The 25,230-nt window shown below is 39.0% G+C and overlaps 1 protein-coding gene across 1 annotated transcript in view; it reads left to right on the top strand.

The window, feature by feature from the left end:
* The window catches only part of SORCS3 (sortilin related VPS10 domain containing receptor 3), a 719,817-nt gene that overhangs the window by 573,156 nt on the left and 121,431 nt on the right, over nt 1–25,230 (top strand). The window contains 2 exon segments of the mRNA XM_032225623.1: nt 13,127–13,216; nt 14,120–14,299. Of these exon segments, the coding sequence (XP_032081514.1) occupies nt 13,127–13,216; nt 14,120–14,299 (270 nt within the window).

The raw sequence follows: 25,230 nt of genomic DNA, 5'->3' as shown, positions 1-25,230 counted from the left end.
GGGACATCGCTCCCGCGGCTGCACGGGACATCATCATCACAGCGGGACATCAGCATCATGAGGTGAGTGAAGTATTTCATTGAATACACCGCTAGTTTACTGTTTTTCTTTGAAATAAATATTCAAAAACATTATTGGTATCTATTTTTATTTTTGAAATTTACCGGTAGCTGCTGCATTTCCCACCCTAGGCTTATACTCGAGTCAATAACTTTTCCAGTTTTTTGTGGTAAAATTAGGTGCCTCGGCTTATATTCGGGTCGGCCTATACTCGAGTATATACGGTAATAGAAAATTGCATGAAAGAAAAAGGGAAGATAAAAACTGCTCTTCCAGGACCAAGACTGATTAAATTGCATGCAATTGAAACCAATTTGCAGAATTTCAATCAACTGCTGACTGGCATAAAAATTGCTAGCTTGGCCTAGGAAAGTTACCAGTGAACAGGTGACTTAAGGCTTTTCTGAAAGGTGAAAGGGTCACTTTTTCTTTTTTATATAGGTCTTTTTTATATAAGCTTTACAGATGAATGTAGGAAGACAGTTTGTGAAGTATTGAGACTTTAAAGCAAGGGTGGGGAACAATGATCCTTTTATGATTTGTGGACTGCAACTCCCAGAATTCCTGAGCCAGCCATGCCATCATTCCCTACCTCTGCTCTAAAGGAAGAAAGTGCTTCAGTTTTGTAGTTTCATTCATGGTATGGCCTAGAGATAAGGAAGATTGGAAGAATAGAAAAGGAAAAAAATATTTATAGTCAATAGGCATAAAATAGCTACAGCCCCAAAACAACACATAAAAGCAAACTCAAATAAAATAAGAATGATAAATTTACCATATAGAGTTGCTGATTAAAATATATATTCTTACACATATGAGAAATAAAGAAAAGAGAATGAAATATAATAAAGCAAAAAAGAATAGAGGACATTCTAAACCTTTCAATAGTAATTGCTGCAAATAAGCTTAGAGACACCGTTTGTAATAGCAGAGTTCCAATTGGAGAGCAGAAAATAAACCACCTATCATTCACTGACGGTTCAGTTTCCGCTAGGAATTGGAATAGACATACCAGTATATAGGTTCTTGAAGAAAGGGTCAGGAAGAAATATGTATACAAGGTTCATTCTGGCCACGGGGGCAATTTCTCTCATTAAATGGGGTTTTATGAAATCTTCCATCCAATACTATGGAGGGTAGAATATTAAAGTAGGTCAAAAATAAGGCTCTGTAATGTGCTGTGCAAACCAGATTAAACAGATTCTTAACAGATCTTAAAGGTTTCCCAGAAGTAACCCACCCTTGTGGATTGTATATAATGTTCAAGTATCTCTGACATGCAATATTGAACAATCTTTAGCAAATCTCTCAGCTGCCATTTTCTCTAGGCTTAGAGGTAGTAAAGAGGGGTAGAAAGGGTGCAATAATTCAAGTAATCTATTATTATTATTATTATTATTATTATTATTATTATTATTATTATTATTATTATTATTATACAATTGTATCACAGCGGCCAGTTGTTTCGCCGGATTTGGCATTGGTTACTAGTCAGGCCCCACCCAGGGGCCTAGGACGTTGTAACGTATTTTCGTAATATGCGTGCAGTTCCAAGCAGTGCGGCTTTTTGCATTTGACTCATGGTGATTTTGTCAATTTTTAACTGTTTTAAATGTAATTCCAGTGCTTTTGGAATAGCACCCAGTGTGCCAATTACCACTGGAATTATCACTGCTGGTTTGTGCCATAGTCGTTGAATTTAGATTTTTAAGTCCTGGTATCTTGCAATTTTTTCATGTTCCTTCTCGGCGACCCTGCTATCACCTGGTATTGCGATGTCTATGATTGTGACCTTATTTTTCTCAACCAGTGTGATTTCTGGTGTATTATGCACCAGTATTTTGTCCGTTTGTATACGGAAATCCCACAAGATCTTGACCATCTGATTTTCTGTGACTTTTTCAGGCTGATGTTCCCACCAGTTTGTTGCTGTTTTAATATTATAATTTTTGCACAAATTCCAATGGATCATTTGTGCTACTGAATTGTGCCGCAATTTATAATCAGTCTGCACGATTTTTTTACAGCAGCTGAATATGTGATCAACAGTTTCATCAGCTTCTTTGCAAAGTCTGCATTTGGCATCATCAGAGGATTTTTTGATTTTGGCCTTAATGGCATTTGTGCGGATAGCTTGTTCTTGCGCAGCCAGGATTAGTGACTCTGTTTCTTTCTTTAATGTACCTGTTGTTAACCATAACCAAGTTTGTTCACAGTCCACTTTATCTTTTATTTTTTCCAGAAATTGGCCATGCAGTGCTTTGTTCTGCCAACTCTCCATTCTTGATTTTATCACATCTTTTCTGTATTCTTGTTTCGTCTGTTGGGCCTTCAGTAAATTTTTGTTCTTTACTTTGATTAATAGATGTTCTTGACTTTCTTTTAAATAATCAGCCAGTGCATGTTTTTCTTCTTCAACTGTTTGCTTCACTTGTAATAATCCTCTGCCACCTGATTTTCGGGGCAGATATAGTCTATCAGTATCACCACGTGGATGTAAACTGTAGTGCATTGTCATTAGTTTCCTGGTTTTTCGGTCCAAAATGTCCAAATCAGCTTGTGTCCAGTTAACTATACCAGCTGTGTATCTTATAACTGGTATTGCCCAGGTATTTATGGCCTTGATTGTATTTCCACCATTCAATTTAGATTTCAAAATTTTCCTAACTCTGTTGGTGTACTCTCGCCTGACAATAGTTTTTACTTCTCCATGCTTGATGTTATCCAACTGCAGAATGCCTAAGTATTTGTAGGCTTCATTTTCTTTGCATTTAATCAATTGGCCATTGGGCATTTCAATTCCCTCACATGCAGTGATTTTGCCCCTTTTTATGGATACAGTGGCACATTTTTCCATGCCAAACTGCATTGAAATATCGGTGCTGAATACTCGGACTGTGTTTGTCAATGATTGGATTTCTATTTCTGACTTTCCATAGAGTTTCAAATCATCCATATATAGTAAATGCGAATTTTTTTCAGCTTCTTTGGCTGTTTGGTAGCCTAATTTCATTTTTTTTAAGATTACTGATAGTGGGATCATTGTGATAATGAAGAGAAGAGGTGAAAGTGAATCACCCTGGAAAATTCCTCCTTGATATTAACCATTCCGTAGCTCTCATTCCCTACTGCCAACTCAGTTCTCCATTGTTTCATCGCCTTTTCAGTAAAGGATGTAATATTTTTGCTAATGCCAGTTGTTTCTAAGCATTTTATGATCCAACTATGTGGCAGTGAGTCAAATGCCTTTTTGTAATCAATCCAGACCATATTCAAGTTCATTTTTCTGTTCTTACAATTTTCTAATATCATTTTATCAATTAGAAGCTGATCTTTTGTGCCCCTGCTCCTTCTTTTGTTGCCTTTTTGCTCTACTGGCAAGATGTTGTTTGTTTCCAAATAATCCATCATGTTATCTGCAATAATGCCTGTGAGTAATTTGAAGGTTGTTGGCAAGCATGTTATTGGTCTGTAGTTTTCAGGTGTTGTTCCTTTAGTTGCATCTTTCTGAATCAAGTATGTTTTTCCAGTTGTCAACCATTCATCAATTTGGCCCTTTTGTAAAATTTCATTCAGTTGTCTGGCCAATATTGCATGTAAACTGGTCAGATATTTGAGCCAGAAACCATGTAATTGGTCCTTTCCAGGTGATGTCCAATTCTTTACCTTTTTAACTCGATTTTTCCTTTAGTTGCATCTTTCTGAATCAAGTATGTTTTTCCAGTTGTCAACCATTCATCAATTTGGCCCTTTTGTAAAATTTCATTCAGTTGCCTGGCCAATATTGCATGTAAACTGGTCAGATATTTGAGCCAGAAACCATGTAATTGGTCCTTTCCAGGTGATGTCCAATTCTTTACCTTTTTAACTCGATTTTTGACCATCTCAGTTGTTATTTCTAATACTTGCATTTGTTTGTTGCCAATTCTTTTCTCAAAGTCATGTATCCACTTTGCTTCCTTGTTGTAGTCCTTTGCATTTTCCCACAATTCTTTCCAGAATTCAACTGTGGCCTGTTTTTCTGGTTTTTCACTTTTGGTGTCACCATTCACATTAAGACTTTGATAAAAAAACGCCGTTGGTCTGATCAAAATTGCTGATTTTGTTTATATTGGATGATTTGTGCCTCATATCTTTCAATTTTTCTAGCTGTTGCTGTTATCTGCTGTTTTACAATCTCTACAGCTTCATTGATGTTTCTAGTATCCAATCTATATCTTCTGATTAGCCGATCTATGATTTTGTTGTTTTTAAGCCGTTGCTTATGCATGTTCTTTAAGTTACTAGCATCTGCCCTTAATTTTTTAATTTTTTGTTCTAAACGGATTTTCTACTTTGGCTTTGATGCTTTTTCTGTTGTGTGACTAGGTACTTTAATTTTAATGCCTAGTTCATTAGTGACTATTACAGCTGCGCTGTACATTAACTGGTTTGTTTCCAAGATGGATTCCGGTTCAATTGTTGAAAACACTGTATTAACCATTTTCATGATAGGGGCCAAAATTTTCTTAGGCACAGTTTTTAGTGATGGTAAACATTGCCTTTCCTCATTAAGCAGAAAATGCTCCATGATCTTATCCTTCAATTCTTTTTGTTTTTGAGTTAGTTCATCAGTTGGTTCAGTGATAACTGGTTCTAGTGGTGGTGATGTTATTTCCTCCCCGAGAGTTTCTTCTGGGAGTTCTGCTATAATGTCTTTAGTTGTGTCTTGAATATCAGTTATTTCCACTTGTGATATTGTTTTTTGGGTTTTGCAATTTGCGTGAATTTCCTCATGTTCAACTTCACTAAACACTTTATTCCTTATAATAAATCGCCTTTGATCTGCTAGTCGTTGTTCACTAACATTTGAATCTGGATATTGTTGTTTCCATAATTCATACATTCGCTTTAAATAGCCTCTTTTCTCTGGCTCTGAGTTGTAGTAACAGGCCATTATGGCACGGTTTTAATCTGCACTATATTTTTGTCGTTTTGTTGGCTGGTCCACTTGTAGCCCACTTGTCGACGGATGTCCAGGGACCCCAACATCTGCCGCGGCCCTTGTTAACCCGCGCGACAACTGATGGGGTATGGAATTCTTATTTGTTTTTTTCACCATATTGTATGGGTTGGCGGGTTTTTTTTTACAGGACCAGATGCCAACCTGACCCCAACCCTCCTCCTTTCTCATCTGGGCTTGGGACCGGCAACGGCGGAGTAGTTGTTGTTGTTGTTGTTGTTGTTGTTGTTATTATTATTATTGTTGTTGTTGTACAATTGTATCACAGCGGCCAGTTGTTTCGCCGGATTTGGCATTGGTTACTAGTCGGGCCCCACCCAGGGGCCTAGGACGTCGTAACGTATTTTCGTAATATGCGTGCAGATCCAAGCAGTGCGGCTTTTTGCATTTGACTGATGGTGATTTTGTCAATTTTTAACTGTTTTAAATGTAATTCCAGTGCTTTTGGAATAGCACCCAGTGTGCCAATTACCACTGGAATTACCACTGCTGGTTTGTGCCATAGTCGTTGAATTTCGATTTTTAAGTCCTGGTATCTTGCGATTTTTTCATGTTCCTTCTCGGCGACCCTGCTATCACCTGGTATTGCGATGTCTATGATTGTGACCTTATTTTTCTCAACCAGTGTGATGTCTGGTGTATTATGCGCCAGTATTTTGTCCGTTTGTATACGGAAATCCCACAAGATTTTGACCATCTGATTTTCGGTGACTTTTTCAGGCTGATGTTCCCACCAGTTTGTTGCTGTTTTAATATTAAAATTTTTGCACAAATTCCAATGGATCATTTGTGCTACTGAATTGTGCCGCAATTTATAATCAGTCTGCGCGATTTTTTTACAGCAGCTGAGTATGTGATCAACAGTTTCATCAGCTTCTTTGCAAAGTCTGCATTTGGCATCATCAGAGGATTTTTCGATTTTGGCCTTAATGGCATTTGTGCGGATGGCTTGTTCTTGCGCAGCCAGGATTAGTGACTCTGTTTCTTTCTTTAATGTACCTGTTTTTAACCATAACCAAGTTTGTTCACTGTCCACTTTATCTTTTATTTTTTCCAGAAATTGACCATGCAGTGCTTTGTTCTGCCAACTCTCCATTCTTGATTTTATCACATCTTTTCTGTATTCTTGTTTTGTCTGTTGGGCCTTCAGTAGATTTTTGTTCTTTACTTCGATTAATAGATGTTCTTGAGTGTCTTTTAAATAATCAGCCAGTGCATGTTTTTCTTCTTCAACTGTTTGCTTCACTTGTAATAATCCTCTGCCACCTGATTTTCGGGGCAGATATAGTCTATCAGTATCACCACGTGGATGTAAACTGTAGTGCATTGTCATTAGTTTCCTGGTTTTTCGGTCCAAAAGGTCCAAATCAGCTTGTGTCCAGTTAACTATGCCAGCTGTGTATCTTATAACTGGTATTTCCCAGGTATTTATGGCCTTGATTGTATTTCCACCATTCAATTTAGATTTCAAAATTTTCCTAACTCTGTTGGTGTACTCTCGCCTGACAATAGTTTTTACTTCTCCATGCTTGATGTTATCCAACTGCAGAATGCCTAAGTATTTGTAGGCTTCATTTTCTTTGCATTTAATTAGTTGGCCATTGGGCATTTCAATTCCCTCAGATGCAGTGATTTTGCCCCTTTTTATGGATACAGTGGCGCATTTTTCCATGCCAAACTGCATTGAAATATCGGTGCTGAATACTCGGACTGTATTTGTCAATGATTGGATTTCTATTTCTGACTTTCCGTAGAGTTTCAAATCATCCATATATAGTAAATGCGAAATTTTTTCAGCTTTTTTGGCTGTTTGGTAGCCTAATTTCATTTTTTTTAAGATTACTGATAGTGGGATCATTGCGATGATGAAGAGAAGAGGTGAAAGTGAATCACCCTGGAAAATTCCTCGCTTGATATTAACCATTCCGTAGCTCTCATTCCCTACTGCCAACTCAGTTCTCCATTGTTTCATTGCCTTTTCAGTAAAGGATGTAATATTTTTGCTAATGCCAGTTGTTTCTAAGCATTTTATGATCCAACTATGTGGCAGTGAGTCAAATGCCTTTTTGTAATCAATCCAGACCATATTCAAGTTCGTTTTTCTGTTCTTACAATTTTCTAATATCATTTTATCAATTAGAAGCTGATCTTTTGTGCCCCTGCTCCTTCTTTTGTTGCCTTTTTGCTCTACTGGCAAGATGTTGTTTGTTTCCAAATAATCCATCATGTTATCTGCAATAATGCCTGTGAGTAATTTGAAGGTTGTTGGTAAGCATGTTATTGGTCTATAGTTTTCAGGTGTTGTTCCTTTATTATTATTATTATTATTATTATTATTATTATTATTATTATTATTATTATCTTTCCATCTTGATGCCAAGTCATCAGGGAGAATTAGTAAGGCCAATGGGCTAATGGAAAAGAGAAGTTTGTGCCAGTAAGACAGATGACAGAGGCAACATTTTTATGCCAAAGGTGCTTTTCTGAAAGGCAACTAGACTTTCTTCCTTTTTTTCTTTCTTGAATACATTTTGCTTCTCACCCAAGAAGCTTCTTCAGTTCTTAGATGAGAAGTGAAAAAAAGAACAAGAAAGTTCAGTTGTGTTTTGGAAAAACACCTTTGGGAAAGCCATAACCTGGATGATTGAGAATCTCGAAAAAAGGTAACATTCTTATTTCCATGAAAATTAGAATGTTCAGAACCTGGAGAAGTGCTTGAAAAATGTTAGATTTGATGGCATCCAAGAACTTTAGATCACTACAGGGACTTACCTCTATACACTATACATTATTTGGGATGTAGGCTTAGCTTTAAACAGCTTCATGGTCGCTGGAATGCATCAACTTTCCTTAAAATGAAAAAGCCCAGGATTTCCTTGGCATTCTTTCTGCCCTTGGCATAGAAAACTCTAAACTGTTCCTGTAAACTTTCAGAGTCTTTAAAAAATACTTCCAGATATTCAAAGGTTGGAACTTGTTCTATTTTTCTCGTTCTTATTTGCCATTGATTTTTATGATGTTTATAGGACTTCCATGGGTCTTGGAATAATTAATTGTAAGCTCTTTCTCTTTACACAATTGTGGTAAAACTTGCAAACTTCTCCTTTGTCTTTGTAAGCAACAAAACAGCATTGCCAAATATTTGCTTAAGCTTAGTATGATGAAATTCTTTTTCTGGTAAGAGTAGCAACTATTTAATTCATATAAATATTATACAGTAGAGAATCTAAAAAACATCTCTGTTTCACTTCTCAGCTGACTGGAATATTAGCAGTAAGATAGCCATGATTATTGAACTTAACTTGAGTGGCTGTGTTTTCATGCAGCATCTTGATTAGTGGAAGTAGCCATCAGTCAATAGATGTAACAGCGAGCTTCTATCAAAGTCAATCTTTTGGAATGGAACTGAAGGCTGATTTTAGTCAATGAAAGCAAAGTATAAAAGATGTTGCTGTCTCCTGGTATATTTTTCTATTAGGATTTACAGAATAACCACTCTTCCATTGAAGAATTATTTTATCTTGGGTGAAGAAAAATAGAACATGAATACAATAAGTAATGATATAACAAGTGAAAGGGGAAAATAAAATGGGAGTGTGCAACCTGGTCATTGCAGGGAAAAGAGAAGTCTTGTAATATTTCTTTTTTGGTTGTAATCTAATACAAGGAAATTGTATTGGGCTCCACAATTTAAAAAGCCACTGCTTATTGTCAGGTCAGCTACTGATAAAAGATTGTATCCATGATTTAAATCCTGGATGAACATGTTGACCTGGTATATGTCTGAAAACCTGGTTAAGGGAAAAGGAAGTAGAAAATCAGGACCACCTCTGTGCATTGGGCTCTATGATACAATAGGCCAGAGCTAAAAGGTGGGGTAGCGGCATAAATTTGAATTTGAATTTATTAATTTTGTATGCTGCCCACTCTTGGAAGACTCAGGAAATAAATACAATTTCACTGACCAAACTTCCGCCAGACATCTCCCCAGCTCAATTTTGAATATTTGCTAATCCAATTGAGTGGCAGGAATGGTATAGCGATAACATGACATCAGAGGTGGTATTCAGCTGGTTCAGACTGATTCACCTGAACCAGTAGTGGAAATCGCAGGTGGGCCTGCCCATTCACCCTGGCTCTGTGCCATCGTATTTCAAACCAAAGCACATACATAGAAGGCTGAGTGAATGCTTGGATGGGCACTTACATTTGTGAACCAGTAGGAAAAGTAAGCGAATACGACCCGTGCATGACGTACACACTACCCTTTTGAATGGATATTTATCTTACTGGAGTGATTTCTGAAATGATAATGGACTGTTTTAGTTGTTTTGTCCTGGAGATTTCCATATCTGTGATCAGATAATTCAGAATTTAATTTCTACTATGATGACTGTAGGCCTGTCCCAATGGTGAAATTCATTTTTTTTTTACTACTGGTTCTGTGGGTGTGTCTTGGTGGGCCTGTGTGGCTTTAGTGAGCATGGTGTGGCTTGGTGGGTGTGCAGGTGAAGGATACTGCAAAATCTCTATTCCCACTCCACTCTAGGGCCAGCCAGAGGTGGCATTTGCTGGTTCTCCAAACTACTCAAAATTTCCACTACCAATACTCCAGAACTTGTGAGAACCTACTGGATTTCCCAAGTGGTATCTGATCTTCACAAACATAATTTGTTATTCTGTTTATTTGGAGCCAGCAATCTTAAAACTAAAGAGGTCCCTCTAGGTCTGTTTTCACTCACAGGTTAGGTTTGCAACTGCTATTTACTTTTGCAGGAATAAGACTAGTTAAAAGGATAAACTCAAGATATGATTTTCCCAACTCAACTTTGGCAATTCTATTGAAACCCTAGCTGATTTATGGAACATAAAAATGGTTTGGGCTTGATGTCATAAATGTTTATTTTCATCTACCAGAGGGAATAAAAATCTATATAATTAGCAAGAACAAGTATGTTCATGAGGTGACTAAAAATCAACATTGATTCAATGCAAATTTTATATTACTTTGTCAATTATTATGTAGCTCTTTCTTCATCATTTCTATCTATAATTTATTTTGAAATTAATTATTTGGAGAGTTAAATGTTTAAAACAAAAAAAGCAATCTAGGATTTTTAATATGACGACAACAGTCAATTGATTTTTGAAGTCGTCTTCAAAAATTGATTTTTGAAGTCGTCTTTAATTTGCGCAATTTAGCTTAAAAGTAGTTGAAGTGAAGTTTCTGCAGTTTCAGATTGTTTGTTTTACTGTTTGCTTATATATGTATTTCTTTGCTTGTTTATTTATTTATCATTTTTATATAACATTAGATCAAAAAGAAGCTAATGCATTTCATATTATAAAATATAAAAACACAGAAGAAACAAAATAAAAATACAAAATTACCATAAAACAATAGGCAAAGTGGCAACTGTTGAGTAATATATGGTCTGCTGTATTTTGCACAAAATGCAGTTTCTGAGTGGTGTTTAGAGGCAGCTGTTATGTTCTGTTATTATTGGTGGTTCTGTTATAGGTTCCATTATTATAATTCTAATTTCAGTTGTATGTTTATGTTATGAATTGCTTTGAATTCCTTAATATAATTTCTTCAATGAAATTACAGTGGATTTTTTTTTCAAGAAAAAAATGTGAGAGTGACAATTGTTATATATTTAGTAAAGTTTCATATAGCAAGAGGCTCAATCTTGCAGTATTTTGTTTGGATGCAATGTTTGTGTGTGTGTGTGTTTCAATTAATCAACCAAACCACTATTTGATGAGCTTTATTAAAAATAAAGTGTAATTTGATTACTTTGACAAAAATCTTTTGTATTTCTTATATAGTACTGACACATAGTGTGCTATTTGACAAATTTTTTTAAAAAAAATAATGAAAATATATTAATATGTTTTTTCCAATTGAAGAATTTTTAGTATTCTCAGTGTATTATTGACATACAGTATATGGAAGTCATTTTTCTCTAATTTATATTTAGTACAGTAATTTCCCCACCAAAGAATATAGAATTAGATTCTACTTTGCTTGCAGTGATACTAGAAATAAGAAATGTATGTTAATTAGGGCATATTTCCTTGTTAATATAAAAAGATCTGCTATAATAAAAAGCTTAAGTATACGCGACATAATAAAGCCAGGAGTCCTTTCCTACCTAGATAACTTGAATAAATGGGTCTTACTTCTGAGTAAAACCATGTAATTAAAGCTATTGGAAAGTATGAGAAATCCCTGGAGTTCATGCCTCACTTCTTTAGTATACAATTTGGTAAAGTCTCTAGAATTTGACCTCAAAGATCTGAAAATATATCTAATTATCTGTTGACCACTTCATTGTTCACTCGCTGTTCTTTCTTCCCACATTATCTGTCAATATGATTTAGCTAATGAACTCTCATTCACTTAGTCCAGGAGTGTCAAACTCGATTTCCTTGAGGGCTGCATCAGCGTTTTGTCTGACCTATTCGTCACTCATGTCAGGGGTGCCTATGGTGGCCCAAGAGCTCTGCCAGTGAAAACCAGCTGTTCCAGGGTGACCCTGCAGGTCAGATCTAAGTACCCCATGGGCCGATCTGGCCCCCGGGCCTTAAGTTTGATACCTCTGACTTATTCTAATGCAGATGAAACAAAAAAACACCCTAAACAAATGAAGTAATCCACTCATAAGGTTTAAAAGAACGAACAAGCAAACTCACTTATATACTTCTCCTTACATACTGCGGTGGAGGAATGGTTAGAATGCAGTACTGTCTACTTCTGCTGACTGCCGGCTGCCTCCAGTTTGGGAATTCAAGTCTCACCAGGCTCAAGATTGACTCAGCCTTCTATGATAGCCTTCTAACTTTCTATGGTTGATAAAATGAAAAACCAGCTTGTTGGGGACAATATGCTGAGTCTGTAAGCCAGTTAGAGAGGGCTGTAAGGCACTGTAAAGCGATACTGCTTTACAGTGCCTTACTGCCCTCTCTAACTGGCTTACAGAGTCTAAGTGCTATTGACATTCTCCTTGGAAGAGGAAATAAAGGATGGGAACCCTCTTAAACTGACTGATTATCTAAAAAGAAGTTCAGTTCATCAAACTTGATCATTCTTCTATATCTGGGTGGCAATGTTATTAAATGCAACAATTTTGAACAATGATTTTTAACACATTCTAAATGTTGAGTTTTATTTTCAACCTTCCATCATGTTTCTGTTGAATATGAATAAATCTTATATTCCTACAAAGTATATTGCAGTAGCCTTTGCATATGATTAATGTTACAATTCATGTTATGCTTCTCACTGGAAAGTGCTATAGCCTTGGGAGCCATGCAGTATATAAATTTAATAAATGAATTCCCTATGCACAAAAATGGCAAATCAAGTTGTGGGAGTAGGCCTTGTTGTCTAAATTTAAATGTGAAAAGCATACCTAATATGGAATTTAAGTCAACACAGAACCATTTACATGGTGGTACTATTTCTGTAATTTGGGTTTATCTTAACATCAGGGTTTTATAATATAAGTCCTTAAAGACCTGTCTAGAATGGCTGCTCTCAAAAAGAGAGATCAGACTGACATAGTATACATAGCATGCCTTGTTCTTAAGAAAGCCAAGTTGGCAGCAAGCAATTCCCAAGATTAGAAACTGATTGCTTTATAATTTGATCTAACCAATAGCTACCCAGTTTAGTCTGGCTTTAATAGTTGTTAGAACAATTTACAAAGCAATCTTTCTAGAACTAAAGAAAAGGCTTTTTCTTAACAGCCAGTTGGGTTTGGTGCAAGAGCTTTCTACCCCCACTTTTCTAAATCTTTATTTGGAACCTCCGTAGATAAAATCATATCAAGTTTAGAAGAATGAAATGCTAGAGCCATGTAATTGTAAGTTAGCAATTTAACTTAATGGTGTTCTTCAGACATTTATAGAACCTTAAATGTCTTTATAAAATAATTTTGGTTTGCAATTGGTTTGAAATTTTGGTTGACAATTGCAAAATGCTTTCAGGTTTGCTTATGGAATAATGGATTATATGTCAAATGAATATTAATTGTATCCCTTTGTATCCATATCCAGGTAACTTCTGGTGGAAGAGCAAATTACTATGTATCTTACAAAAGAGAACCCTTTACTAAGATAAAATTACCCAAGTATTCACTACCAAAGGTAAATGTATCTCAACAACTACAAAAATAAGAATGACGTATTTGATTCTCACAGTATTATACACAAAATAAATTGTTTTGTTAAATCTCTATAATATCTATGATTAATAAATTATGGCTATACTGCTGATATGTGATTCACCATCCAAATACTTGAAAATCCTTGCTTTCTTTAACCTATGCAATAAAATGAGGATGTCTACCAAAGCTTAATGGCTACATGATTGATAAGCTGCTTTAATGTTATGCTAATAACATTATAATTACATTTCATCTTGGCAACGAGATGGATTCAGTGCATTTGTGATTTTCTTTTTGAAATATGAGTAGTAATATTATGCCCATAGGAAATGACATTTTTACTGAAGACATTTCCCTTTGATAGCTCTTCTCTTTACTAAATAAATCTATAGCTAGGAGTTACATTGATAGCGGCTCTAAATTTAAGCATTGGGTGTATTAAAAATTGATCACCTTTGTTACTGGCTGTTACCAAATACTAGGCTCAGGGTCAGTGTCTTTGTTAGCTTGACAGCTGTGCTTTGTCTCTGGTAGGCCAAAGGAAACCTTTAGGCTCTGAAGCTACAAATCTTTGAAGAGCAATAAAAATGTGCAAGTGTATAAATAAAAAATGAAGTAGGATGAAACTTCTATAAAGATTCTGGAATCTGTCTTCTTCTTCCCCATTGACCACCCTGCAGCCAATTTAAAATTAAGAAACATACAAATAAGAATACCTGAATGTCATAATTCATTGGCTTGGTCTAATGGAAAATTGTTTAACATCACTCATAACTCATGATCTTTCCCCTGCAGTGGCATAAGGCATGATAATTGCTTTGTGTCCCAAAGGGCAAAGAAATATAAAGATTGGAAATAATAAGTCTTTTATCTTCCTTAACAGGACATGCATATTATCAGCACAGATGAGAATCAGGTGTTTGCTGCAGTTCAGGAATGGAACCAAAATGATACATACAACCTCTACATTTCTGATGTTCGTGGAGTCTACTTCACACTAGCCTTGGAGAATGTTAAGAGCAACCGAGGACTAGAAGGCAATGTCATCATTGATCTTTATGAGGTAAGTACCCAAAATCATAATGAGGCAACTTGTCCTCTTATATCCGTAGGGGAATAGCTGAACTCTGAAATGGCTCCAGTCTCAAAATTGCTTTTTTTCTGTGTTATCAAATCCTGAATTTTCCCTATGCTTATGGATAGCAGCTTAGTAGATTCTATCTTTCAGGAATGTTTCACCTGGCATCCCACCCACCCCCCAACTCACCTGTGTGAAAGAGATAAATCTTTCGCAACAGATTCTGTCTTTCTGACAATTAAAAATGAATAATACAGAAGTTAAAATAATTTCTGTATTGTTACTTCATTATATAGCTTAGCCTTAGAGGCACGGGAGCAGAGTTTTCAGTTCTTCCTCTCCCACTTCCTAGTCTAATGATAAGAAGAAAAACCATATTCACAGACACATATATATCCATATACACATATATACATCCATATAATTGTATATATATATATATACACTTATACACATACTATATGTGAAGTTTCCGCTGTTCGCCCATGAGGCCAATGTTGAGAAAAGACAGGAGACAAATTTTCTCGGGATGGAGCGACCCAGATGAGAACCTGAGAGCCCCTTTTATTGAGACAGGACAAAGGCAGGAGGAGCAATAACATGTGATAGAAAACAGCCTGTAACAGTACAATTTCTAATCTACTGCTCAGGGAAGTTCTGTCTATATATGGTCATATCCTGGTCAGGATCCTGGTCAGGATGTTTTGTTATGGACTATCAGGATGTTATGTTCTGCACTATCAGGATATCAGGATGTTATGGAGTTCTAGGAGTTTGTTTTCTCCTGTGTGATTCAGCGTGGCTCTGCAGGCCCTAGTATGAACTAGGCCATGGAGGACACACACCTACACAAGGAACTATATTACAACATCTCCTACTTTTTTATTTTCTTTTTGTCAAAAAGACTTTCCCTCTTCATCTGACAGGGCTGATCACAGCATTCTACACATAAACCAATAAAAAATCACATCATGGCAAAGGGTGGGCAAAGGGGGAGTAGAAAGTTACAGCACAGCATAGGAGGGAGAAAGGGCATGTGTGGGAGTAGCTGGCTCACATAGTTCATGTTACATGAGGCTGCATAGTGAGTCCTGGCCGTTTAGGCCGGAAAGATGTTTCTGGTGCGATGTTTTTGCATCCCTGTGTATGTGTGTTTCAGACAGCAGAAACTTCCCTGCACACACACACCCGGAATGTTTTTCAACACTGTTTTTGTTTTAAAAGGCAGCGTCTCCTTCTTCGTCGCTGGGCATGCAGAAGGGAGCTTTCCCCATGCAAGGGGTTGACTGTTCATGTAACTCCATGTGGTTGACAATGTGAATGTTCTTCTATGGAGCCAAGCTAGAGAGTATATTCTTTCTTACACATAGTTAATAAAGAGGGTAAACATTGAATACAGCAACACAACAGTATCAGCAAAGCAACAAGGGTTATAACGGTCTTGGAAACATTTCCCAACCAGCTAAAATTAGGTAACCAAGAGGTCATCCAATCCCACCAGGAGTCCGAGGCCTTATATGTTTGTCTAACCGCTTGAACGGTATTATGTAATTTGTCCACACTGGTTTCAGTTTGTCCGGACTGGTTCAAATAATGACAACAGGTAGCATTCAACCAAACACATAGTAGGGGGATCTGCGGCGAAAGACGGGGCAGCCGGTCGGTGGAGGGTGCTCTGCTCTGTTTTCCAGGTCAGAGACAGAGACAGCCTCAAGCTGTGGTTCTTGTTGGTTGGTCATGGTCAGGCTGCTTCTGTGTTTGTGTAGGTGGTTGTATAGGTGGTTTTGGCAAATATGGTCTTACGTGCCGTCCTGGAATCCAAAGAACTTTGTCTTTTAGTTGGGTTGCAGCGTAGCTCCTTTCCCAGGTAATCAGGTCAGCAGGTCCTCGCCACGTCAAGTCAGGCAAGCAGCGATAGTAGACAGGTGGACGGGAGGTGTCTGCAGTAGGTGGAGCTGCAAAATGACGAGTCACTGCCGAGGATGGTGGGCTTCCGGTGTGTTGCACTGCTGGGAGGCCAGGGGGCATTTTCCCCTATTGCCAATATATCTGTCCAGGGCATGTTTTAATGTCTGGTTGGCGCGCTCAGCCAACGTCTGACCCTGGCTGTTATAAGGAATGCCAAATTTATGCACAATGCCCCATTGGTTACAAAAGGCAGAAAAAGCTGCACCTGTGTAAGTGGGGCCATTGTCTGTTTTTAATTCTTTTGGGCGTCCCAGCGATGCAAAGGTCCGAATGCAATGATTAATAACATGTTTGGTGGCTTCACCCCTTTGGGGGGATGCCATAATGTAGCCTGAATACGTATCAATGGAAACATGTAAATATTTCCAAGGAGCAAATGGAGGATATTGGGTAACATGCATTTGCCAAATTTGGCAACACTCTGTCCCTCAGGGATTAACTCCCATCGGGAGAGGGTTTGCCTGCTGGCTACAGGTGGGGCATTGTTGAATAATTGCTGATGCCTCCGCCGACGTAAGGCCAAATTATTTTATGAGCGCTTTATTATTCTGGTGAAAGTAAGAGTGGCTATCCCAAGGTGTGATAGCAGAACAAACATTGACATGGGGTGGGGGGGGCTGATGCCGCAGTGTCAGCAACATCATTGCCTTCCTGGAGAGGCCTAGGGAAAGGCTGATATGGGAGACATGGAAAAATAACAGCGAGAGGAGACAAGACCTTGTAAAGTGAGAAACAGAGACAAAAGTTGTGAATCAATAGAAGAAGAGAGATAAGACTCATACAAAGAGGTTATAATCTGAGTCACATAAAGACTAGCAAGAATTAAGTTAAACGGTTGTTTGTCAAATAACTGAAAGGCCAAGATGGAAGCGGCCAATTCATCTCTTTGAGCAGATTTTTGTCGCTCTGTGAGCTGGGTGTGCCATGTACCATCCTCCTGCCAGGCACATGCTCCCCAATGTTTGCTCCCATTGGCAAAGACAGTTATAGCGTCTTTGATAGAAAAAAGCTGTTAAAGGAGGCTTCCACTGGAGCGGAAGGGCTTCCCGGGGGGCCGTGGCCTGCAGAGGCCCCGTATCAAACCCATCCCCTCCCCTTAGCTGAGGGGCGGTAACATTGTTGGACAGACCCCTGACAATTGCCTTGTTAATCTCTTTAAGGTATTCGGAGGCCCAAATGGCATATTGAGAGGGGGTAAGAAGCATGCCGAGGAGAAGTTTCCAATCCTCCAGCACGTAGGGATCCCCTGTCAAAAGGTTTCGGAACAGTCCTTTGCAGTATGGGGATTGCACCCCATAGGTGGAAACTGCTTGCTTAAGATCCTTAACAACCCTATAGGGGATTGAGATATAATTAGGCACAACCACCCCAGCTGCATTGGTTTGAAAGGAAACGGGGAAACAATGCTGTGCCAATTCCATGTCCCCTTGATTGTAAGCATCGCGCAGAGCGTCTTGGAGAGCGCTACGCCACACTTGCGGGGCGGGGGAAGGGGCGGAAGGGAGAGGGGAAACCTTCTCTTCCAGAGGGGCCGGGGGAGTTGGAGAGGCCTCGGAGAGGGCCATCGCCTGGCAAGCAGGAGAGGCGATCTCCTCGTAGTGCGGGGGAGGTGATTCCGAGGGCTTAAAGGCAGCCCCCTGCATATCTTCCTCATGAATTTGAAGGCATCTTACAAGAAGTCTCCAAGTAGTGAGAACTTCTGGCGGGGCCCGAGGTTCCTTATGAAAATAAACACCCAATTGAAGCCATAAGGAGACTTTAAGAGAGCCCTTCTCTGGGTAAATGGGACAATTCTCATAGATGTAAGCCAATAGAGAGAGGAAATGTTTTTTCGGGGGAAAGGGAAGCAAGCGAACTGCTGCTTGAGAGATTGCAATGGGAAGCAGGCGATCTGCCGCTTGAGAGATTGCAATGGACGATTTAACGATTTCCCGAAGCTCCTGCAGGTGTGCAGTCTGAGCCTTCGAGAAACCTGAGCCCATACTCACGATTGGGAGGGTGCTCCGTTCGCTAACGGCAGGCCCTGGTTGCGAGACTTTGCCAAGTCGGGGATGAGTGAAAGGCTGGCGACACAGGTTATCACGTCGCGTTGATCACGTCGCATCACGTCTATCACGTCGGTCATGTCAATCACGTCGCATCACGTCGGGGTCACCAAATGTGAAGTTTCCGCTGTTCGCCCATGAGGCCAATGTTGAGAAAAGACAGGAGACAAATTTTCTCGGGATGGAGCGACCCAGATGAGAACCTGAGAGCCCCTTTTATTGAGACAGGACAAAGGCAGGAGGAGCAATAACATGTGATAGAAAACAGCCTGTAACAGTACAATTTCTAATCTACTGCTCAGGGAAGTTCTGTCTATATATGGTCATATCCTGGTCAGGATCCTGGTCAGGATGTTTTGTTATGGACTATCAGGATGTTATGTTCTGCACTATCAGGATATCAGGATGTTATGGAGTTCTAGGAGTTTGTTTTCTCCTGTGTGATTCAGCGTGGCTCTGCAGGCCCTAGTATGAACTAGGCCATGGAGGACACACACCTACACAAGGAACTATATTACAACAACTATACAAATCCTTTTCAACATTATACTGTATATTGTGCATGCATACAGAGAGAGAGGGGGGGGAGAGAGAGAATATATATTGTAACTGAGAAAGGAAAGGAAACTGAGCATGCTGTCCAAGTATGGAACTAAGCTTTAGTTTCAGGTATTTTTCTAATTTTGAAGGAAGGTATATAATATTTTAAATAAACAAATCTTTATACTTACAGTATACACACACACACACAAACACGCACGCACGCACGCATACACACAGACAAGAATGGAGGGGAGATTGAGATCTAATCAAGATTTACAAGAGCTGGGTTTTTTGAAATAAATATCCCTTTCTTTTTATTAGGAGCACAGTTCAGAATCAGAGTTATAGCAGAAACCAGCAATGTCTGTACAATAAAGAAGAATAAAATGGGATTGTGAAATTCCTATGATGTGGGGGCGGGGGAAGCAAAGGTTTTAGGAGTTCTGCTGTGAAGAAGGAATTTCTCTGGAGATGAGATTAAAGTTCTCTTATGCGCTCTTAAAAAGCAATTTGTTTTTTGATAGGATATTTTGCACTCACTTCCCTGGTGAATTTCCAAAATAGGTCTCTATCTATAGTTGGGCAATGATGGAAGCCTTTGTGAGAAACATTTGCTGTACTTAAAATTACATTCATTTTCTTTTCTTTTTAAAAAAAGCCCTTTTCTGAGATGTTTTTCATTTTTCTGCCAGTATGAAAGGTAATTCAGTGGGTTGATTTGTGGAATAAATTATATATATTTCTCTCTTAGAATGAGCTAAATTGGGGCAAGTTGGTGGAGGGGAGGGATCTAAAATCAGGCACACCAGTTACATTTCACCTTTGATATTCTTTTACTGGAAAATTAAATGTAATCCCTGATCTAGTCCTCACTAACTAGATGTCCTGAAAATACAGGTATTAATAGCCTCATAACCTCTAGCAATATATTAATGGTTACTATGTAGACTGGGAATTCTGAAAACACCCAGTATATCTGCAGAGTGTCAGGCTGATAAAGGGTGGAATAATTAACCTTGAAACATTTCAAAAATCCAAGAAACTGAGAGTATATAGATTTGAGATTTACCAGAGTACTGAGAAGCTATTGCAAATGTGAAAGTTCAGGTCACACTGTTTCTTTGGTAGTATACAAACAAACAATTTAATATCTTATTATTATAACTCTAACCCTAATCCTAACCCTATAGAATTGGTGGAGAACATTTTGGCTTGAGAAAGCTGTATTTGTTTGTTTTGAACAAGAGGGAAGAATGGCCTAGCTTTCCTCCTCCCCCTCAAAATTCATAAACCAGTTAACTATCTCAAAAGAGAAAATATATTTATTTATTTGTAGCTAAAAAACCCACATAAATAGCAAACATTTGGCTATTTTGTTATTTGATTTATATACAATTCTCCTGGCCCCCAAATGACTCATTATCATTGATACTATAAAGTATAATTAAAACATGCCAAATCCACCACCGATTTTCTTAAATCTTCAACTCTGATTGGGGAATCAACCAGCTCTTTAAAGCAAGCGGAGTCAGGGCCAGGGCCATCCATATCTAAGAAGGAATGCTATTCCATAGCAGAAACACAGCAACAGAGAAGGCATGACCAGAAGAGGGCATTGTTTAAGAGACATGAGTCAGAATATTCTGACCCTATTGGATCTTATTGGATTTGTCACAGTTCCAAGTAACAGCCCTAACGAAAGAAGACTCCGAGGCTTCAGTTCCCTCAAAATTCCATTTTATTAGAAATGTCATATTGGCACAGCTGGGAAAACTCAAATCTAAAAGCTCCAGGTTTTCCCCACCCAAATGAAAGTTCAAGTCCCTGCCCAGCACCCACATGTGCATGACATGGTCCAATCAGGCACCATCCCAACTGGAGATGCCTTCCAGTCACACCAGTCCAGGTGCAAAGCAAGATGTCCTCGACTCTCCGAGAATGTTATTTAGACTATATATCTCCCACACTTCATATAATGTCCCCCTCCCATTTTCCCACATGATTAAATGTGGCAGGCCTGGAGACCCAATGCAAAAGATGGCTTCCAGGCCTGAAAGGATGAGCAAAACTGATAGGAGATGGTGATCCCCAAAAGTAACATGACCTTAGGCCACAGGGGATTTTAAAGGTGATACCAGCACCTTGAATTGTACCCAGAAGCCAATTACTATCCAATACAGACCATGAGGTAGAAATGTTATATGGACATAGATGTCCATAACTACTTATCTACTGTATATTTGACCAGCTATAGCTTCTGGGTGGGCTTCAAGGGCAACCCCGTATAGACTACATTCCAGTAGTACAGAAGATACATACAGAAGATACATACAACCAAAATATGTGTGACAGTGAATAGGGCCTCCTGATCTAGGAAATGATGCAATTTGCAGACAAGATGAATTTCTCAAAGATTCTCCAAGCCATGGTCCCAATCTGATCTTAGTCATGAATCTAAAAGGCTTCTTGGATTTTATTGTTTTTTTGTTTCATTTTATTTTGGGGTGGTTGTTTTTTTGAGAAAGTGTTACCATATACGAGACTGGACTAGATTGAAAATCTCTGAATCCAGATTTCAAAATCTACAGTCCTTTCAATGGTAGGTTCCAGAGGAATAAACTTATCTGGTAGCTTAGATGAGTGCAGCTTAAAACCTACAGTCAGTTATGAAGGGAAATAACTAAAAATTCATATGGTTTGCAGTTTTGATTGTAGTGTATGATCTACAGAAAAAAGGGCTCTGCTCAAGTCAGCATCCAGCTATGTCACTGACCTGATCCTGATTCCACTGCTTGCATCTTTATGGCAACCAGTTGCCCCAGCATTTAGGCTTAGGTTAGGTTAGGTTTAGGTTTATTGGTTTTGTATGCCGCCCACTCCCGAAGGACTCCGGGCAGCTCACAATAAACAGGGGAGGGAATAAATAAGACAATACAAACAATTTTAAAATCCACAACAGTCACAATTAAAACGGGGCTGGGTGCTTTAACAGCCCCCAGCCTGCCGCAACAGCCAGGACTTAGTAGCTTTACGGAAGGCCGGGAGGGTAGTAAGGGTCCGGATCTCCATGGGGAGCTCGTTCCAGAGGGCCAGAGCAGCAACAGAGAAGGCTCTCCCCCGGGGGGGGGGGGGGTCACCAGCCGACATTGGCTGGCAGATGGAACCCAGAGAAGGCCAAGCCTGTGCGATCGAACTGGTCTTTGGGAGGTAATTGGCAGGAGGCGGACCAGGTACCCAGGTCCGATGCCATGTAGGGCTTTATAAGTAACAACTAGCACCTTGAAGCAAGTCTGGAGACCAATGGGCAGCCAGTGCAGCTCGCGGAGAATAGGTGTAACGTGGGTGTACCTAGGTGCACCCCCAATCGCTCGTGCGGCTGCATTCTGGACTAGCTGAACTCTTTGAACACTTTTCAAGGGCAGCCCATGTAAAGCGCATTACAGTAGTCCAGTCTTGAGGTCACAAGGGCATGAGTGACTATCTGAAGTGCCTTCCGGTCCAGATAGGGTCGCAATTGGTGCACCAGGCGAACCTGGGCAAAGACCCCCCTGGTCACAGCCGATAACTGGTGGTCTAAAGTCAGCTGTGGATCCAGGAGGACTCCCAAATTGCGAACTCTCTCTGAGGGGTGTATAATTTCACCCCCCAGACTGAGAGATGGAATAATTAGCCAATCTTTGGGAGGGAACATCAATAGCCATTTGGTCTTGTCGGGATTGAGTGCAAGCTTGTTCATTCCCATCCAGACCCTGACAGCCTCCAGGCACTGGCCCATCACTTCTACTGCTTCACTGAGTTGGCACGGGGCAGACAGATACAATTGCGTATTGGTGGTATTTAATCCTGTGCCACCGTATGATCTCACCCAGTGGCTTCATGTAGATGTTAAATAGGAAGGGGGACAGGACCGAGCCCTGCGGCACCCCATAATTGAGGGGCCTCGGGGTCGACATCTGTCCTCCGACTAACATCAACTGCGACCTGTCCGAGAGGTAGGAGGAGAACCACCGAAGAACGGTGCCTCCCACTCCCACCTCGCGTAACCGTCGCAGAAGGATACCATGGTCGATGGCATCGAAGGCCGCTGAGAGGTCAAGGAGTACTAGGATAGAGGACTGACTTCTATCCCTGGCTCGCCAGAAATCATCGATCAGCATGACCAAAGCAGTTTCCGTGCTGTAGCCAGGCCTGAAACCGGACTGAAAGGGATCTAGATAATCGGTTTCCTCCAAGGACCACCGGAGCTGAGAGGCCACCACTTTCTCAACAACCTTCCCCACAAAGGGGAGGTTGGAGACTGGACAATAGTTATTTAAAACGACTGGATCCAAAGATGGCTTCTTCAGGAGGAGAACAGATCGAGAAGAAGGAAGGGTGAGCGCCGATGTTTAAACTCCAAGATCAGAAACATCCCAGAAATAATTGTTGTATCTGCAGCCACTAAGTGACAGAATTATCACTACCAACTAAATTACACTTGTTGTAACCAGGGGTTGGTTCTGGCTTCTTCTACTGGTTCACTCAGGGATGCGCTTTGCATGCATATGTGCTTGATGCGCACTATGCGTGCATGCACAGTACATAAAAATGCTTCTGTGAATGTGCAGAAGCAAAAAACAAGACGGTGGTGCCTATACCACCATAGATAGAACTGGTTACGGGGTGTCGCCAGCAAAGTAACTGCCTACTTATCCAAACCGATCCGAACTGGTAGGAACCCATCTCTGGTTGTAACCATTCTTCAATCAACAACAAGCAGATGATCAGTAGTATCTTAAGTCTCAGTAACATTTTCTCCTTTAAATAGTAGGATATTTTTGCATATTTTTGCGATTTTGTGAATGTTTCATAAATATTTCAGGATTGAGTATGCTAGCTCCTAACTACAAGGATAATGATTTTATATAAGACTTCTATGTTTCCTTTAATTTAAATGATTTTTAAAATTTCATTACTGGCCGAAACAGCAATATTTCAATATAGTTCTCACAATTCAATTTTTTCTGCATAAAATGCCATCTGTGTTTCTCCAATCTACATTGCAATATGTTAAAAAATGTTCCATTTCTGGAATTCTCATTCTTCCGTTCATATTTATATTTACTTGAAGAATCCTAAAGAGTGCATTATCCAAGTGTATCACTCTTCTTCTGAACAGAAAGATGACATGGGAGCATATGAAAACATGTGCAATCATTCTGATATTGTATTGCCAAATTAAACAGTGACCTGCCTTTATACAATTAGCTGTTCAGTTGATTGTGGCCATCACTAAAAAAGGGGCTTTCTTCCCTGGCTACTAGATCAAAGACTTGTGGCTCTGCACCTACAGACTGATGCATATATGCACCTTTCAGTCACATATATATTAATCTCTTCTCCTTCCTAGTTCTCTCTCAGCATTTTTGAATACTATTTCTTGAAGTAACACAAATATTTGCAATCCTAGAAACTCTGCTTTTATGACTTCTCACTGCAGTAAAATGCATGATTTTCAGCAGATTACTATCTATGTATTTTGAGAGCTAGGAAAATCTACAGAGTAGTCTGGCTGCCAGCAGTGTGACTCAGTTTGACTGCAGGGTCCCATGTCAAGCTGTAGGTCAAATTGTGACTGGCTATAAGCTGATGGCATAGTCCAGTATCTGATTTTTTTTTAATATAAACAATGCTGCATTTCAGTGCTTAGATGACCTAGATATTGATTTTTGAACATAGATCCTTTTAATATTTAAATTTTATTGTGTTTTACACTTTATCTACTTTATATAGATGAAGTGTTAATATATAGCACTATGGCATGTATGATATGCCAAACACTAAATAAATAAATCGGAAGATTTCTTGCAAAGGAAAAAGTATCTTCTATCCTTTAAAATCTGTCTAAGGTTGCTTGTTTTCATTGTTGTTAATGGTGGTAAGCCCTGTAATCATCTGATTCATGATAAATAGATGGTATATTTTCTCCTTCTTAAAACCAGTGATGCATTCCCTCTTGATCATTATGATCAACTATTACTCAATTGGGCAAGAATATCTGAGTGTTCATGGACAGTGCTTTTCATACAAAAGCTTTCATGAAGTCTGTGGTCCTTACTTTGGTTAATTCTAGATTAGATGGAGTTTGAGGTAATGCAATAGAGTTGTAATTCTGAATTAATTGCCTTCAGACTGTGGATTATGTAAAGCTTTTAATTTTATTTAGCAAGTGTCCTGAATGAAATGGTTTTCCATTAAAATACATTACCAAGAAAAAATGAGTCAATTGACATTCCTTTCTAATTTTATTAAAAATATTACATATGATTTCTATATGACTTGAAAGTGTTCTTGCTAGAGTACAGATATTTCCCATTGTCT

This window comes from Thamnophis elegans, chromosome 10, assembly GCF_009769535.1.
Source record: "Thamnophis elegans isolate rThaEle1 chromosome 10, rThaEle1.pri, whole genome shotgun sequence".
NCBI lineage: Eukaryota > Metazoa > Chordata > Lepidosauria > Squamata > Colubridae > Thamnophis > Thamnophis elegans.
The sequence above is the reverse complement of the archived record's forward strand: the minus strand, read 5'-3'. Positions and strand labels throughout refer to the sequence as shown.